This window comes from Ceratotherium simum, chromosome X, assembly GCF_057802395.1.
Source record: "Ceratotherium simum simum isolate JZ-2026a chromosome X, ASM5780239v1, whole genome shotgun sequence".
Classification (NCBI taxonomy): domain Eukaryota; kingdom Metazoa; phylum Chordata; class Mammalia; order Perissodactyla; family Rhinocerotidae; genus Ceratotherium; species Ceratotherium simum.
In genome coordinates this window covers 116,323,910-116,342,843 of record NC_141940.1, presented here as the reverse complement: position 1 = coordinate 116,342,843, position 18,934 = coordinate 116,323,910, and the positions used below count along the sequence as shown (strand labels likewise).

Here is an 18,934-nt window from a genome sequence, read left to right as displayed (position 1 = left end):
AAAAGTGGAGCTGCTCAGCTGAAGCAGGGAAGAGCCTGGAGCCCCTCCAGCCCACTCCTCAGGCAGCCCAGCTCCGCAGGTCACAGTGTGAAAACCAGTGCACTGGTTCAAGAATACAAGGAGCGATCATTAATTCAGTGAGACGCCCGACATGCAAAATATGTAAAGCTGTTCCTATATGAACACATGATTAAAGGAAGTGCTAGAAAGCTGTGAGTTTCTCCTAGCAGGTAATGTTGCAAATAAGCAGGCTTGCTAACACAAGCACACACAAACACACCATGTACTGATCCTGGCAGTCCTCAACTGCAATATCGCAAGAGTTATCTGCTAGGATGACGGTCCATCATGGCAATCTTCTAAACAACATATATCCAGTTATTGTGGAAATAACCCCTACTTAAGTCCATGATTCTGGCTAGTTCCTTCTGCTTTTAAAGTTATCACACACAGTATTCTTGGATGAGAAGTAAAGATATAAATTCTTTCCAAACTAGTATTGAAATATAAAAAAAAAATTTTAATGGAAATCCCTCAGGGATTTTTTATTCGAATTTGATTTTAAAAAATCATTTTAGGGGCCGGCCCCATGGTGTAGTGGTTAAGTTCAGTGCATTTTGCTTCGGCAGCCCAGGTTCACAAGTTCAGATCCCAGGCACGGACCTATTCCACTTGTCAGCCACACTGTGGTGGCAAACCACATACAAAGTAGAGGAAGATTGGCACAGACGTTAGCTCAGAGCTAATCTTCCTCACACAAAAAACAAGGAAGATTGGCAACAGATGTTAGCTCAGGGCTAATTTCCCTCAGCAAAAAAAAAAAAAAAAAATCATTGTACAATTCATCTGGAAGAACAGCAAAATACATTTTTAAAAGTGTTAAATAATAATGGGATTGGGTAGATAAGGACTTGATTTACAATAATGCTATGATAATGAAAAGGGTGATAAGGGTTCAGAAACAAGAGATGAAATCATCAATGGAACAAAACAGAAATCTCTGAAACAAATCTAAATTACTCAACTTACTAACAGTTGGGATGAGGGAAAGCCAGATCCCTACCTCACACACTACACCAAAAATAAAGTCCATATAGATTCTAGATTTAAACTATAAAATTGAAACCATAAAAATGCTAGTGGAAAACAAATGGGTTATTATTTCTATCATCTTTTGATAGGGAAAGACTTTAGGCATGATACTAAAGGCAGAATCCATAAAAGATTTGACTACATAAATTTAAAAAATACATAAATAAGGACTACATAAAGTCTTTATTTGAAATTCTTTAGGGAAAATAAAAACTACTTAACAACTTAGAAGAAAAACAAAATCACTTTGAAAAAATATTTGCAACCTAACAAAGGATTAATGTCCTTTATATATAAAGAGCTTACTAATCATTAAGAAAAAGGATATAATGGCAAAAGGAAAAACAGGGCAAAGGATATGAACAGGCTATTCATAAAACAAAGGGCCAATAAACACATAAAATATTTGTATATATTTATTAATCAAAGAGTCAACAAAAGAAAATCCCATTTTTCACTTACCGAAATGACAAAAATTTCTAAAATAACGCTCAGCATCAGCACGATTTGGAAAGCTGACATGTTACGGTTGTAGATATGATTAAATAATTTTCATTAAGGGGCCGGCCCTGTGGCCTGGTGGTTAAGTTCGGCACACTCTGCTTTGGCAGCCCAGGTTCGGTTCCCGGGCGCTGACCTACACCACTTGTCAGCGGCCATGCTGTGGTGGCGACCCACATACAAAACAGAGTAAGATTGGCACAGATGTTAGTTCAGGGCCAATCTTCCTCAGCAAAGAAAAAAAAATCATTTTCATTAAGAGAAAATATTATGTTTGTTAAGAGGGGAAAAAAATGATTCTTCACTTAAAAAAAATCCTATAACAATATTCAATTTTATGAGAAACTTAAGATGTTGATAACTGCATCTTGGGTTGTTGCTAAGAGCAGTAAGCTAATTACCTGGAAGACAGCTTGCATCCCTGTTGCAAGTAGGCACTCAGGTTCCCAGTTGCTGCAAGTAACAGTCCCAGGTATGGAGGGGAAGGCTTCATTGGCCTAGAAGAAAACTCGGGATGGAATTGGACACCAACAAAATAGGGATGATCTGAAATGAGAACAATCACGAATCGATTGAAGCAGACAAACATGAGAACTGCTTTAAAGGTCTTCCTACCTTTCAATAAGAAAACTCATTAAATGGTAAGATGATTATTTAACTTGTTATCATCATAGCCAGTTACTTTCATGATCCATCTTCACAGCAGAATTTCAAATTGCAAAATACATCTCACTTAATAAGAGATCCGGCATTTTAATTGCGGAAGGTGTTAGAGTGAGCCAAGTTAAGCAAAAATTTTTGAAAAGCAAGATGAATTCTGCTTTCCCAGAATCTGCCTGCTTTTTGAAGGTCCTTGGTATCCCTCACACTTTAGGCTAAGAGTAGATCATTCTTTCTCTTAGATGGCTTCAGGCCATTTCTTACACAGTCTTCTTTCCCAAGGGAAGGGTGCCCTGGGAACGCAGCAAGTAAACTGCTTTTCTAGTCACAGCTTTAAATTGGATATTAATCCTAGATAGCACCATGAAACTGAACTGGCACACATATTTCAGCCTGTGCCAACTTATCCTTTGTGATGAAGAGTCTCTGAGTGATAAAAGGATGGCCTTTCAACATGTTAATGGTGGCTATGGCTCAAGGTGGTGAGAGTTCAAGATATTTTACTTTCCTTCCTTATACTTTTCTGCATCATGTGAACTTTTACAAAGAGCATATATTATTTACATTATCAGGAGGAAAAATTAAGCTATTTTCACAATGAGGGTTGAAAGAAGCCCCTGTATGAGCAATTCCAGTTTTCTTAGATGTAATAGAAACAGAAAAGTAGCTTTTCCCAGGTATCTGGAATCTCCTGTTTTAGAATGGTAAAAAATTAAAAGGGCAACATTTCCAAATTTGGGTAGAAATTTTCTAGGATTACAAATTCCTTCTGCCAATCAGAACTCTCAGAAACTATGTTTATTCCTAGATTAGGAAGCAAATCCTAATGAGAGACTGGGCAACTCTCTGATCCCATAATTACTGTAGTACAGAGCATGGTCAGTGTGCTGTATTCTCTATCTTAAAATCATTTTAATTGATTTACACATCAAACTGAAAACAACAAAACGTTAAGTTTTATAGGGAGAAGTAAATATAACTTTAAACCTTTCAATGAGATGCTTTTATTAAATGATCTAAAAATCTATTATGGAATTCAAAATCACAAATCCCCATCACTTTCCACTGGAGACCCAAGGCTACTGCTACAGTAGGGAGGAAATGATGATTGAGCAGACATGTCCACTCTCTTAAGGTTATCATTTAAAGCTTTGCTATACAAAATGATAGTCCCTAGCCACATGTGGCTATTTAAATTCACTCAAATTAATTGAGCATGTTTCAAGTGCTCAATGGCCACAAATGGCTAGTGGCTACCATATTGAACAGGGCAGAATAGTTCCATCATGGCAGCAGGTTCTTTGGATAGCTCTGAGTCCAGAAAAATTCAGTGTAGAAATCCTCTACATCACATCTAGGAAGAAGCCTCCTTGAATTAGAGGGACACTTAAATATGAAAGCTTGGAGAGGGGAATGCCACCTTCTCCCAGGAATGTGTCCCCTCAAGAAAAGAAGAAGAGAAATCATTCACACTTAGAAAAGAAACTAAGTCATGTAGCTTTAAATTTAGGATGCAATGAATCTTACAGCACAGCATCTATGGATGTCTTTGAAAGAAGCAGACAGTAATTGTGCTTTTATACCACTACAGACAGAAGCTGAGCAATGGATCATGTCATACCGGCACAGAATATTTGAATAATGGATCATTGCTCTGAATCACTTCATCCAAAAAAATCCCCTATGCCAATATGAGGAAAGAGACTAAAATGTTTTTATTTTGATGATGTTTTATTAGTCAGATAAAGTATCTTTAAAATAATGCTCTCAATTGCTTTGAACCAAATTCTGGCATTATACTAATCTCAAGTTTTGTTGTTCCTTTTAGAACTCCTTTAGCAATGTAGAGATTCGTGGGTATGCTTCTAAGGGGTAGCTAAGATCAAAATCTTCTGGGGAATCATCCTTAATAAAATGAATCCCCTTGCAGTCAGCTTTCAAAAATGGCAAGGTTTTACAGGGGCTCTCATTTCCTCTCCAACCCATGTGAAATTTGAAAGTGTCAATGGGAATCTAAGTCCTTGAGATGAAAGAGGCTTCTAAGTATTTGCTGACAATAATGAGAGCCAGGAGAATTAAAAGAGAATCAGTACTTGAACAAAGTAAACAAATAGTAATCTGCTTAAGAAACTCTCTGCCCTCTCACATGCCAGAAAGGCTTAAGAGACTTCAACATCAAACTGTGATCCACACTATAAAAATTCTAAATAATGGGCATTTCCATCAGAAAGACTACAGGAGGGGCCAGCCTCATGGCCTAGTGGTTAAGTTCAGCGTGCTCCACTTTGGCAGCCCAGGTTTGGTTCCTGGGCATGGACCTACACCACTTGTCGGCCGCCATGCTGTGGTGGTGACCCACATACAAAATAGAGGAAGACTCACATGGGTGTTAGCTCAGGGCGAATCTTCCTCAAGCAAAAAGAGGAAGATTGGCAATGGATGTTAGCTCGGGGCAACTGTTCCTCAGCAAAGAAAAAAATAGAAAGACTATAGGAAATACATTGTCATATTCTATTTCAAAACTTTAGGCGTGGATTGATAATCTTAGGTGGAATGTCCAGTGAAAACAAGAGGAATGATAAAATCCCACAGGAGTGGTGGCAGAAGGAGGTGATGACCTGGTTTGGCTCCAGCCCCGCCAGTGGCTAACTGGATGGCCCTGGGCAGGTTATTTAACCTCTCTGCACTCCACTCTCCTTTCTCTGTAAAGTTGGAATAACATCACCAGCCTCGTGAGTTACGCAGGCACGCAGAGTCCCTAGCAAGGGGTCTAGTGAGAAACATCTACTGAGTGCACACTCAATGTCCATTGCTTTCCTTCTTTCAGGGTCCAGGTAACATACTACTGCATTCAAAGCCTTTTCCAACTTCAATTCTCCTCCCTGCTCGGGACTTCTGAAGTACCTGAACACATTAGAGACAGAAGGGGGAAAGGACAGAGAAAAGGAATTTGAAGTAGAGAATAGAGACATGCACTAAGATGAAAAAAAGAGGTAGGAAAGTTAGAAGAAGAGTAAGTAGTCCAGGTTATCTGGAGCCTAAAATATACAGGTTGAAAAGGCAGGTGCTAGAAAATGATACTACCGTTTTTAGAGTATCTTGTACATACTAAGCATTCAACGAGAGTGATCTATCCAACAAACTAGTGTCACATGGACTGCACAGTCAGAGCCCTGCCCTCATTAGGAGGTACTGGAGAGGGGAGAGCCTGGAGGCAGGAAGGAGCTCGAGGACTAGTCTGGGTAAGAGTCACCACCTGCTGGGACTAGGGCGATAGGGATGGGAATGCAATCCCAAATCTGGTCTTTCTTTCCAGGGACGGAATTTACAGCACTTGACAACTGATTACGAGTTGGGGGTATGATGGAAGAAGAGCTAAATAAGTCCAATTTCAAGCCTAATAGTCTAGGACAGTGGTTCCCAACTAGGGGCAAATGTGCCCCTCAGGGACATTTGGCAATGTCTGTAGACGTTTTTGAGTGTCGCAACTTGGGTGGGGGGTGCTATTAGCATCCAGTGGGTAGAGACCAGGGATGCTGCCAAACATCCTACAGTGCACAGGACAGCTCCTACCACAAAGAATTATCCCACTCCAACTCTCAATGGTGGTGAGGTGAGAAACCCTGGACAAGGAGATTGATGAGAATAGGAATAGTCAGGGGGAAGAACTACTTTGGAGATCATGTAAATTTAGTTTTAAACAAGTTGAGTTGGAAGTGCCAGGAGAATATCCAGATAGACAAACAAGTCAAGCAGGCACCTGAAAATATTAAATTCAAGTTAGTTAAATGAAGTGCATGTGTGTGGGTCTAGAACAGGGGCTGGCAAACATTTCTATAAAGGGCCAAGTAGTAAATAATGTTAGGCTTTGGGGGCCATAAGGTCTCTTTCCCAACTACTCATCGCTGCCATTGTAGCACAAAAGCAGCCATAAACAATACACAAATGAATAAGTGTGATTGCGCTCCAATAAAACTTTACTTACGGACACTAAAAGTTCATATAATTTTCACACATCACAAATCTTATAATTTCTTTTTTTTTTTTTTAACCATTTAAAAATGTAAAAGTCATTCTTAGCTCATGAGCTGTACAAACATGGTCAGGGGGCTGAATTTGGCCCACAGGCCATAGTTTGCCCACCCCTGGGCTAGAATGTCCAGAGAAAGAGCTGGGATCAGCTGGAAGCCTGAGCTTACCATGTCTTTGCAGCTCTGAATGAGAACACTGTCCTCTGTCTCGTCAATAATGGATGTATGGTTTGTGCCTATGCTCTCCAGGTGTCCCAGCCCAGACACAAGCAACGTCTTTGGTGATCTTCCTCAACAGAAGTCCAATCCCTTTGTGCTGTGTTTGGTCTTACTAAGAACTTCTCTGAGTGCAGCAATTAGCGATCACAAGTTTAATGACTGGCCCATGCTTGACAATGGAGCATGAGCAATAGGGAATGGCAGAGGCCACATGGAATGAGGGGCCAGGTCCCACGTGCAACAGATGTCACACCAGTCACCAGTAGTGAGGAGGGCACGGGGCCACTCTTCCTCAAAGGAGGGAGAAAGCAGGGTACTACTCAACAGGGGGCTTCCTGCCTTTCCCAGAGCGCCTAACCTAGGGGCTAGCAACAAGAGAAGCCCCAGAAAGGGGGCAGGGATGGTAAAGAAGCATACTACTGGGAGGACTAGTAGGCATACATCATTTTATGATAGGTTCATACTAATGGGCCCCAAAATTATTAGGATTATAAGCAGTCTGTTTTTTCATGCACTTTATATTTAGTGCATATTATTTATATTTAGCGGCATATTTATTTCAAAGGAGAGAGGAAAAGAAAGAAAGCAAGCAAAATGAGTCTCAAGTTATATCTTTGCATGTCTACGGTCAACAAAAAGACGTTAACACACTGTGAAAATTTTCGAAAATGAAGAGCCCACTTACTTGCCAGTTCAATGATTTCCATCCTCTCCCCATCGACATCATGACCTACAAAACTTAAGTCGTTCTGCTCAAGTTGGTGGATCAGGCTGGGGTTCACCTGGAAAAACAAGAAATTGTCTTTGGGTAGCAGAGAAATACAGACATATCAGCTTATGAACATGTCCTCCATCAACTGGGTGGGTTTTCCATTTCAGTGATATACTAACTAGCAGTTAATTTCCACATTCAACCTCCAACGCCTGTTTTTAAACTCATGATGAACCTGAGATGGAAAGTCTAATCACAGCCCCTAAATCTGGGAGGCCCACCTTCTGTCACCCAAAGATAAGATTCAAAAAGTAGGACTGTGACACAGATATTCTGACTTGGAATCTTGAGACTAGCTATTGATAGTCGTCCCCATATTTGCTTCTTCCCTTGAGTTATGTGTAATTAACTATCTCTCCCCAAATCACGAATCTGCTTAAGGATGGAAAATGTCTTATTTCCCTGATGACTAACCCCAATGCTTTCTTTACATATAGTTACATAAAAGCGCTAAAGAGAAGCTTGGAGCAATTTTTCTACTAAAATATAGGTTATAGATGACAACTTGATGACCTGGCTCAAGGCCCTTCCCTCACTCGTCTCATCGCTAGCCTTTTCCCAAACTTTTCAGCCTCTCCTTCACAGAAAGCACTTCCTCATCTAACACCAAAATAGTGTCCCACCTGTCCTCAATCTTAACCCTATACACTTTTATTTTATTTTTTAACTTTAGGCTAGCTCTCATAATTGGTAATTATTTTTCTTTTTTTAACAGCTTTATTGAGATATGTCACATATCATACAATTCACCCACTAAAAGTGTACAACTCAATGGTTTTTAGTATATTCACAGAGGATTTCAATCATCACCACAATCAATCCAAAAATATACCCTATACCCTACAGCCTCTAATCATCATCCCCCAATCCTCTCATCATCACCCCTTTGCCAAGCCCTAGACAACCACTAATCTACAGTCTGTCTCTTTAGATTTGCCTGTTCTGGGCATTTCATGTTAATGGAATCATACAATATGTAGTCTTTTGTGACTGGCTTCTTTCATCTAGCATAATGTTTTCTAGGTTCATTGATGTTGTAGCATGTATCAATAATTCATTTATTTTTATTGTCAAATAATATTCCATTGTATGGATATATCACATTTTATTTATCCATTCTTCAGTTAACGGACATTTGAATTGTTTCTAGTTTTTTGGTTATTATGAATAATGCTGCTATGACCATTTGTGTACAAGTTGCTGTGTGGACATATGTTTTCATTTCTCTTGAGTATATACTAGGGATGGTATTGCTGGGTCATATGGTAACTCTATGTTTAACCTTTTGAGGAACTTCCAGATGGTTTTCCAAAGTGGCTGCACCATTTTACATTCCCACCAACAGTGTATGAGAATTCCAGTTACTTCACATCCTCACCAACACTTGTTATCATCCATCTTTTGATTATAGCCATCCTAGTGGGTATAAAGTGATATCTCTTTGTAGTTTTGATTTGCATTTCCCTGGTGACAAATGATGTTGAACATCTTTTCATTTGCTTATCAGCCATTTGTATATCTTCTTTGGACAAATATCTATTCAGATCCTTTGCCATTATTTATCATTGAGTTGTAAGAATTCTTTATTCTAGATACCTTGTCTGATATATGATGTAATCTGTAATTATTTTATCTATCTTTTTTTTTGTGTGTGAGGAAGACCAGCCCTGAGCTAACATTCAATGCCAATCCTCCTCTTTTTTTGCTGAGGAAGACTGGCCCTGGGCTAACATGCGTGCCCATCTTCCTCCACTTTATATGGGACGCTGCCACAGCTTGGCTTAACAAGCAGTGCATCAGTGCGCGCCCAGGATCCAAACCAGCGAACCCCGGGCTGCTGCAGCTGAGCGTGCGCACTTAAGTGCTTGCGCCACTGGGCCAGCCCCTCTATCTTATTTTTTGTCCTCTCCGATTAGAATGTAAGCTCCCTAACAGGAGGCAGACCATATGTGTCTTTCCCCCTTCCATCTCCAGTGCATATCAGATGCAAAATAAGTATGAATGAATGGCCACACTATCATGTGCGCAGTAGTTCTCACACCTTCTAGCCACCACTTAGACAAAGCAGCTCAATAGTTTTCCTCCCACCAGTTGGGCCAGTTCCCAATGTAAAGAAGATCACAAATGGCCTACACTCAGAAAGTTACATTCACTGATTATAGTGACATTGTTGGTAGCTTGCCCAGCATCAATTCCCACTAGTCCTCCTTCAAAACAGACCCCAGGGCTTATTCCAGTATCTACTTCACCTACACCTGGCCCATAGGACTCCATCTCCCTCATTCTAGAAGTTGGTCCTAACTGGTCTAAGCCAAACATGATAAACTCATCCCTCTTGGCAGATGAATAATACAAGAACTAGAGTTTAAGCCTGGCTCAGTATTGCTCTGGCAATGGTTACTAGTTCACAGGTGGGCAGGTAATCTAAATTGACCCAATAAGACTGAAAAAAAGCTTCCATGTCTAGGAGAGATGCATGCATGTTGCCTCAGTTGCTGCTGGCAGCCATCTTACAACTATGAGGAAGACCAGCCTGAGGGCAAGGCAGACACAGAGAATAGGGTCAGGCCAAGAGAATTCCAGAGACAGCAGGAGCCCTGATCACACCATGCCTGGAGCCTGCCCAGCATCTGGACTGTTACCTGAGATAACAAATTTCCTTATTGTTTAGGCTGGTTTGAACAAATAATGAGCAGGGATTTTGGTTCTTCACAGCCAAAAGCATCATAATTAATACACTATGAATCCTGGTATAGACAATCTGCATTTTGGGGAACCTGTGCTTCTCATATGGCAATCTCAACAATAACTCTTCTTAATCACGTGACACTAAGCCTCATGCTCAACATGGACTTCCAAAGAGGTTCCCAAACCAAGAATCCACCATGTGATACTCAGAGACACATCTCTATCTCAAGGAGCATTTGGTTCCTTTTCAGAAAAGGCAAGTCCCCCTTTTCCCAAACCTGCCAAAATAAAGGGCAGGGGGTTAAGGATAAGGATGACAACCCTATCTTGGTCTAGGAGACAGCAGTTAGGGTAACATAGAACTCAGATATGTCCCATGTGCAAATACTTTAAGATTTTGCCTTCGGAAAGCCAAGAAGAGTAGAGTCTCCCCACCCCACCCACCTCCTCTGGGAAATTTGGCACACTTCCCCTGAGCCCTACGGATACCACTGGGCTAGACACCTTTTCCAGAGGCCCACTTGTAATCACTGGGGTTCCTTGCACTCAGCATCTATATTCTACAGCAATTCAGTGTGAAAGCCATACCTCATACCGATGTCTGTGTCTTTCTTCTATGAAAGGAACATCACCATAAAGTTTCCCTGTAAAGATACGAGTGTGAAATTAATAATGGAGTAATTGGCTTTAGAACCAGACCCATGGCATATGTGTGGGGGAAGCCTCTTTGATCTGCCTATCAGAGACCTAAAAATGAACTAGACCCTGGGTAGTAATCTAGATTTTCTTCTCTTATGGTACAGAAGAGCAATAGCTTCTTTGAAACCCTGAGGCAATTCTCAAGTAAGCCATCACCATTGCATAAAGGGAAGCCCGTTATTATACAAGTCCACTGTGGACTCCAGCAGATGTGCCCTCCTTTCATACATCTGCCTGCAGGATCAAGAGGCTGTGCAATGTCTGCACCATTGCTTGTTGCATTTTAGTCTCCAAAAAGACTAGGACAGAAAGGAAGACTTTGCCATTTTGTTGCTGTTGAGGATTTCCCCCCATGCCTAGGATCATTGCATGGCACATGTGCTCAATAAATCCATCCAGAGAACCGCTCATAACAACATGGCAGATCTACTCCTCAGTCTTTTCACTCCACACCTAAATACAGTCTACACTCAGCAGCATCTAGCATCTCACCTCGGCATTAATCGTCCTACAGCACTTTCAGTGACAGTGTGGATCAGTGGCTCCTAACTGGGAATGCACAGGGAGCCACTAGTGGTACTTTGTAAAAGCCCACATGCTGGGGTACTCTCCTAAGAGTAACCAAATCAGAATCCCTGGTGCCAGGGCCCTAGAATGAGCACCCTTAGTTTTATTTTGTTTTTAAGGTGTTTTCAAATAGAATTGGACTGGTAACATTCTGAGCTGATTCTCAACGTATAGTTTTAAAGGAAATTTTAATTTTTTCTTTTTTCATGGACATGGCAGTGGATTAATTTTTAAATTCATTCTTGATAGATTTGTAAGTGATCAAGAAAGATTTTGAGTGCACAAAACAACATTTCCAAAGTTCTGAAAACATGTTTCATCATATACCATATACATTTTATATATATACCATATACATTATATATATCATATATGTATGATAGAGAGAGAGAGCTCTTCATTTATTAAACAAATATTTATTGAGCACCTGCTTATGTGGTAGACACTGGTCTCAAGAATTAAGGGGAAGGGTCCCTATCTTGTCTGTTATCTTGTAGAGTTTATATTCCAGCTTCTATTCTTTCTATTTGGATTTCATAGTCTAGAGATAACAACAGCAATCACATGGTTTACTTACTTACTGTTCTAAGTGCTTCACATATTTTGATTTATTTAACCTTCACAACCACCCTATGAAGTAGAGACTATTGCAATCCCCATTTTACAGATGAGGAAGCTGAGGCAGAGAGGTGAAGTAACTTGCCCAAGCCACACATCCATTAAATGATGTAGTGGAATTTAAAGTCAGGCAGTCTGGCTCCAGAGTCACTACACCTCCCCCCTCTTCTTGTCACCTCTGAGATATCTTAGCAAACACAGAGTTTGCCTTAAGCCAGGCAGCAGGCATAGGCCATGCAGTTTCAAAAGTTTGCACAAGGATGTCAGAGTGACGTCAGCATCATGGCAGAGTGAGCTCTTCCCTTAGTCTCTCTCCTCTAAGATACAATGAAAAGGACATTCATAAACCAACAGAGAACATTCACACAACAAAATAGACATCTGAACGATCCACACAGCCATACATCTGAAGGTGGGGGTGCTGGACCATCCCCCAGGAGGCAGTGGAAGGAAGTAAGGGGATCCCCTCTGCCTCCTGGGTGGCAGCAACCTAGGGGTAGGACCTCACATGGCAGCTGGCATGCAACCCTGACAGGAGAAGGGGGAGAAGGCAGGCTCCACGGGAATGCTTGGACTCTCAGAATTGCCTCCCAGCCTGTGGCAATGCTCCACACCGAGGCGGCTAAGGAATCGTGGGGGCATCCGCATGAAGCCAGGCAGACAGTGAGTGCAGAGCCAGGGCGCTCAGGAGTGCACACATGAAAGAGAGTGCCCCTCCCCCCCTTCCACCTGGTGCACCAGCTAGGCATGACGGCCTGAGCAGGGAATCCTCGCCAAAGCGCCTGTGCATACATGTGTAAAGCAGTAGCAGCCAGCGGGCAAACACAGACGGACCCTGTCAACACAGCTTCCAACAGACTGGCACATCTGCCAGGAGTTGCAGAAGGCTGATAAAACACAGCTCCTGCCCCCTCGTCCCCAATGGTGGCAGGTGGAATCCACGATCAGATATGACCACTATGCGACAGCAAAAATCCACCCCATCAAATAGCATGAAGAAATATATTAACACTGTAGACCAGAAGGAAAATGACAAATACCCAGAAATCAACCCTGAACTCACAGAAATTTACAATCTAAATGAAAGAGAATTCAAAATAGTTATCATAAAGAAACTCGAGTTACAAGAAAACTCAGAAAGACAGTTTAATGATCTCAGGAATAAAATTAATGAACAGAGGGAATTCTTCACAAAAAGAGATTGAAACTTTAAAAAAACTAATCAGAAATGTTGGAGATGAAAAACACAATGAATGAGATAAAGAAAAATCTGGAGTCCTTAAAAAACATAGCAGATATTATGGAGGACAGAATCAGCAATTTAGAGAACAGAAATATAGAAATGCTGCAGATGGAGGAGAGAGAACTAAGCCTAAAAAGAAATGAAGAAATTATCGGAGAAATATCCTACTCAATTAGGAAATGCAACGTAAGGATTATAGGTATTCCAGAGGGAGAAGGGAGGGAGAAAGGAGCAGAGAGCTTGTTGAAAGAAATAATAGCTGAGAACTTCCCAAACAGGGGAGAAGAAGCTGGAATTACATGTAAATGAAGCCAATAGAACTCCTAATTACATCAATGAAAAAAGACCTTCTCCGAGGCATATATTAGTAAAACTGGCAAAAGTCAATGACAAAGAAAAAATATTAAGGGTAGCAAGGCAGAAGAAAATAACCTACGAAGGAACCTGTAGCAGGCTTTCAGCAGATTTCTCAGCAGAAACCTTACAGGCCAGGAGAGAGTGGAACGATATATGCAAAATTCTGAAAGACAAAAACTTTCAGCCAAGAATATTCTATCCAGTGAAATTATCCTTCAGATACAATGGAAAAATAAAAACTTTCCCAGATAAACAAAAGCTGAGGGAATTCATCGCCACAAGACACTCCCCCCTACAAGGAATGATCAAGTAGGCCCTCATACCTGAAAAAAAAAGAAAGGGTTTACAAAGCCTTGAGCAAAGAGATAAACAGACAGACAAAATCAGAAATACGCAGCTTTCTATCAGAACAGGACAGCAAACACTTAACTATAACATTAAAGATAAAGGAAAGGAAAGCATCAAAAATAACTATAATCACTTCATTTTAACCACAAACTCACAACACAAAATGGAATAACTTGTGACAACAATAACTTAAATGGGGAAGAGGAAAGGGATGGAACCTGCTTAGACTAAGGAACAAAGAGACTATCAGAAAATGGACTATCTCATCTACGAGATCTTTTATACAAACCTCATGGTAAACACTAAACAAGTAATCAGAACAGAGACACAAATGACAAACAAAGAGAAAACTGAGAAAACCATCATAGAGAAACACCAAAATGAACTGGCAGTTAGTAATACACAGGATGAGAAACAAGGGAAATACAGAACAACCAGAAAACAAGTGATAAAATAGCAGTATTAAGCCCTCACAGGGGCCGGCCCCGTGGCGTAGCGGTTAAGTGCACACGCTCCGCTGCTGGCAGCCCGGGTTCAGATCCCAGGCGCACACCAACGCACAGCTGGTCAGGCCATGCTGTGGCGGCGTCCCACATAAAGTGGAGGAAGATGGGCACAGATGTTAGCCCAGGGCCAGTCTTCCTCAGCAAAAAGAGGAGGATTGGCATGGATGTTAGCTCAGGGCTGATCTTCCTCACAAAAAAATTTTTAAAAAAATTTTAAAAAAGCCCTTGTATATCAATAAGCACTCTAAATGTAAATGGATTGAATTCTCCAGTCAAAAGACACAGAGTGGCTGGATGGATTAAAAAACAAGACCTAACAATATGCTGCCTCGAGGAAACACATTTCAGCTCTAAAGACAAACACAGGCTCAGAGTGAAGGGATGGAAGATGATATTCCAAACTAATGGCAAACAAAAGAAAGCAGGTGTTACCATACTTATATCAGACAAAGTAGACTTCAAGATAAAAAAGACAATGAGAGACAAAGAGGGGCAGTATGTAATTATAAAAGGGACACTCCACCAAGAGGACATAACACTTATAAATATATATGCACCTAACACAGGAGCACCAAAGTACATAAAGCAACTATTAACAGACATGAAAGGAGAAATTGACAGCAACACAATAATAGCAGGGGACCTCAACACCCCACTTACATCAATGGATAGGTCGTCCAGACAGAAAATCAACAAGGAAATAGTGGAATTAAATGAAAAACTAGATCGGATGGACTTAATAGATATATATAGAACACTCCATCCAAAATCAGCAGAATACACATTCTTCTCAAGTGCACATGGAACATTCTCAAGGACAGACCATATGTTGGGAAACAAGGCAAGCCTCGATAAATTTAAGATTGAAATCATATCAATCATCTTTTCCAACCATAATGCTATGAAACTAGAAATCAACTACAAGAAAAAAGCTGGGAAAGTGACAAATATTTGAAGACTAAACAACATGCTACTGAATAACCAATGGATCACTGAAGAAATTAAAGGAGAAATCAAAAAATATCTGGAGATAAATGAAAATGAAAATATACCATACCAACTCATATGGGATGCAGCAAAAGTGGTCCTAAGAGGGAAATTCATAGCAATACAGGCCCACCTTAACAAACAAGAAAAATCCCAAATAAGTAATCTTAAACTACACCTAACAGAACTAGAAAAAGAAGAATAAACAAAGCCCAAATTCAGCAGAAGGAGGGAAATAATAAAAATTAGAGCAGAAATAAATGAAATAGAAACCAAAACAACAGTAGACAGGATCAATGAAACTAAGAGCCGGTTCTTTGAGAAGATAAACAAAATTGACAAACCCTTAGCTAGACTCACTAAGGAAAAAAGAGAGAAGGCTCAAATAAATAAAATTAGAAATGAAAGAAGAGAAATTACAATGGATACCACAGAAATACAAAGGATTATAAGAGAATACTACGAAAAACTATATGCCAGCAAATAGGACAATCTAGAAGAAATGGATAAATCCTTAGACTCATACAACCTCCCAAAACTGAATCAAGAAGAAATAGAGCATCTGAATAGACCAATCACAAGTAAAGAGATTGAAACAGTAATCAAAAACCTCCCAAAAAATAAAAGTCCAGGACCAGATGGCTTCTCAGGAGAATTCTACCGAACACTCAAAGAAGATTTAATACATATCCTTTTTTTTTTTTTTGAGGAAGATCAGCCCTGAGCTAACATCCGTGCTAATCCTCCTCTTTTTTTTGCTGAGGAAGACCGGCTCTGAGATAACATCCATTGCCAATCCTCCTCCTTTTTTTTTTCCCCCAAAGCCCCCCAGTAGATAGTTGTACATCACAGTTGCACATCCTTCTAGTTGCTGTATGTGGGACACGGCCTCAGCATGGCTGGAGAAGCGGTGCGTCGGTGCGCACCCGGGATCCGAACCCGGGCCGCCAGTAGTGGAGTGCACGCACTCAACTGCCAAGCCACAGGGCCAGCCCAATACCTATTCTTTTCAAACCGTTCCAAAAAATTGAAGAAGACAGAACAATTCCTATCTCATTCTACAAGGCCAACCTCACCCTGATCCCAAAGCCAGACAAGGACAACCCAAAGAAGGAAAATTACAGGCCAATATCGCTGATGAACATAGATGCAAAAATCCTTAACAAAATATTGGCAAACCAAATACAGCAATACACTAAAAGGATCACACACCATGATCAAGTGGGGTTTATACCAGGGACACAGGGATGGTTCAACATCTGCAAATCAATCAATGTGGTACACTACATTAACAAAATGAAGAATAAAAACCACATGATCATCTCAATAGATGCAGAGAAAGCATTTGACAAGATCCAACATTCATTTATGATAAAAACTCTCAACAAAATGGGTATAGGAGGAAAGTATCTCAACATAATAAAGACCATATATGACAAATCCACAGCCAACGTCATACTCAACAGGGAAAAACTGAAAGCCATCCCTCTGAGAACAGGAACAAGACAAGGGTGCCCACTCTCACCACTCTTATTCAACATAGTACTGGAGGTTTGGGCCAGAGCAATTAGGCAAGAAAAAGATATAAAAGGTATCCAAATTGGCAATGAAGAAGTGAAACTCTCGCTATTTGCTGACGACATGATTCTATATAGAGAAAACCCTAAAGAATCCATCGGAAAACTATTAAAAATAATCAACAACTACAGCAAAGTTCAGGGTACAAAATAAACTTACAAAAATCAGTTGCATTTCTATACTCGAATAACAAACTAACAGAAAGAGAACTCAAAAGTACAATCCCATTTACAATCACAAAAAAAGAGTGAAATATCTAGGAATAAATTTAACCAAGGAGGTGAAAGATTTATACGTTGAAAACTACGAGCATTATTGAAAGAAATTGTTGATGACATAAAGAAATAGAATGACATTCTATGCACATGGATTGGAAGAATAAACATAGTTAAAATGTCCATATTACCTAAAGCAATCTACAGATTCAACACAATCCTAATCAGAATCCCAATGACATTCTTCACAGAAATAGAACAAAGAATCCTAAAATTCATATGGGGCAATAAAAGACCCCAAATAGCTAAAGCAATCCTGAGAAAAAAGAACAAAGCAGGAGGCATCACAATCCCTGACTTCAAAGTATACTACAAAGCTATAGTAATCAAAACAGTATGGTACTGGCACAAAAACATACACACAGATCAATGGAACAGAATTGAAAGCCCAGAAATAAAACCACACATCTATGGGCAGCTAATCTTCGACAAAGGAGCCAAGAACGTACAATGGAGAAAGGAAAGTCTCTTCAATAAATGGTGCTGGGAAAATGGACAGCCACATGCAAAAGAATGAAAGTAGACCACTATATTTTGCCATACACAAAAATTAACTCAAAATGGATTAAAGACTTGAAGGTAAGATGTGAAACCATAAAACTCCTAGAAGGAAATATAGGCAGTACACTCTTTGACATTGGTCTTAGAAGCATCTTTTCAAACACAATGTCTACTCGCGCAAGGGAAACAAAAGAAAAAATAAACAAATGGGACTTCATCAGACTAAAGAGCTTCTGCAAGGCAAAGGAAACCAGGAACAAAACAAAAAGTCAACCCACCAACTGGGAGAAAATATTTGCAAACCATATATCTGAAAAGGGGTTAATCTCCAAAATATATAAAGAACTCACACAATTCAACAACAAGAAAACAAACAACCTGGTCAAAAAATGGGCAGAGGATATGAACAGACATTTTTCCAAAGAAGATATACAGATGGCCAACAGGCACATGAAAAGATGTTCTACATCACTAATCATTAGGGAAATGCAAATCAAAACTACACTAAGATATCACCTTACACCCGTTAGAACAGCTAAAATCACCAAGACAAAAAATAACAAATGTTGGAGAGAACGTGGAGAAAAGGGAACCCTCATACACTGCTGGTGGGAATGCAAACTGGTGCAGCCACTACGGAAAACAGTATAGAGATTTCTCAAAAAATTAAAAATAGAAATACCATACGACCCAGCTATCCCACTACTGCGTATTTATCCAAAGAACTTGAAATCAACAATTCAAAGAGACTTATACAACCCTATGTTCATTGCAGCATTATTCACAATAGCCAAGATGTGGAAGCAACGCAAGTGCCCCTCTATGGATGAATGGATAAAGAAGATGTGGTATATACATACAATAGAATATTACTCAGCCATAAAAAAAAGACAAAATCGTCCCATTTGCAACAACATGGATGGACCTGGAGGATATTATGTTAAGTGAAATAAGCCAGACAGAGAAAGACGAACACCACGTGATTTCACTCATATGTGGAAGATAAACAAACACATGGACAAAGAGAACAGATTAGTGGTTACCAGAGGGGAAGAGGGTTGGGGGGTGGACATAAGGGGTAAAGGGGCACATATATATGGTGACTGATAAATAATAATGTACAACGGAAATCTCACAATGTCATAAATTATTATGACCTCAATAAAATAATTTCTTAAAAAAGTTTGCACGATATCTTGCAAGTCCTGATGACTCCAAGATATAATTCCTTATATCCTAATTTGGAGATTTTTGCCATTTTCCTCACCGTCTCTGTTAATATTGGCAGGCTC

General features: G+C 40.0%; 1 protein-coding gene across 5 annotated transcripts in view; it reads right to left on the bottom strand.

The window, feature by feature from the left end:
- The window catches only part of CTPS2 (CTP synthase 2), a 98,721-nt gene that overhangs the window by 12,213 nt on the left and 67,574 nt on the right, over nucleotides 1-18,934 (bottom strand). For all 5 annotated transcript variants that reach the window (XM_087427774.1, XM_087427775.1, XM_087427772.1 and 2 more), the window contains 3 exons: nucleotides 10,552-10,607; nucleotides 7,189-7,285; nucleotides 1,995-2,139 (listed from right to left, as the gene is read on the bottom strand). In XM_087427774.1, coding sequence (XP_087283900.1) covers nucleotides 1,995-2,139; nucleotides 7,189-7,285; nucleotides 10,552-10,607 — 298 coding nt within the window. The remainder of the gene's footprint in view (nucleotides 1-1,994; nucleotides 2,140-7,188; nucleotides 7,286-10,551; nucleotides 10,608-18,934) is intronic.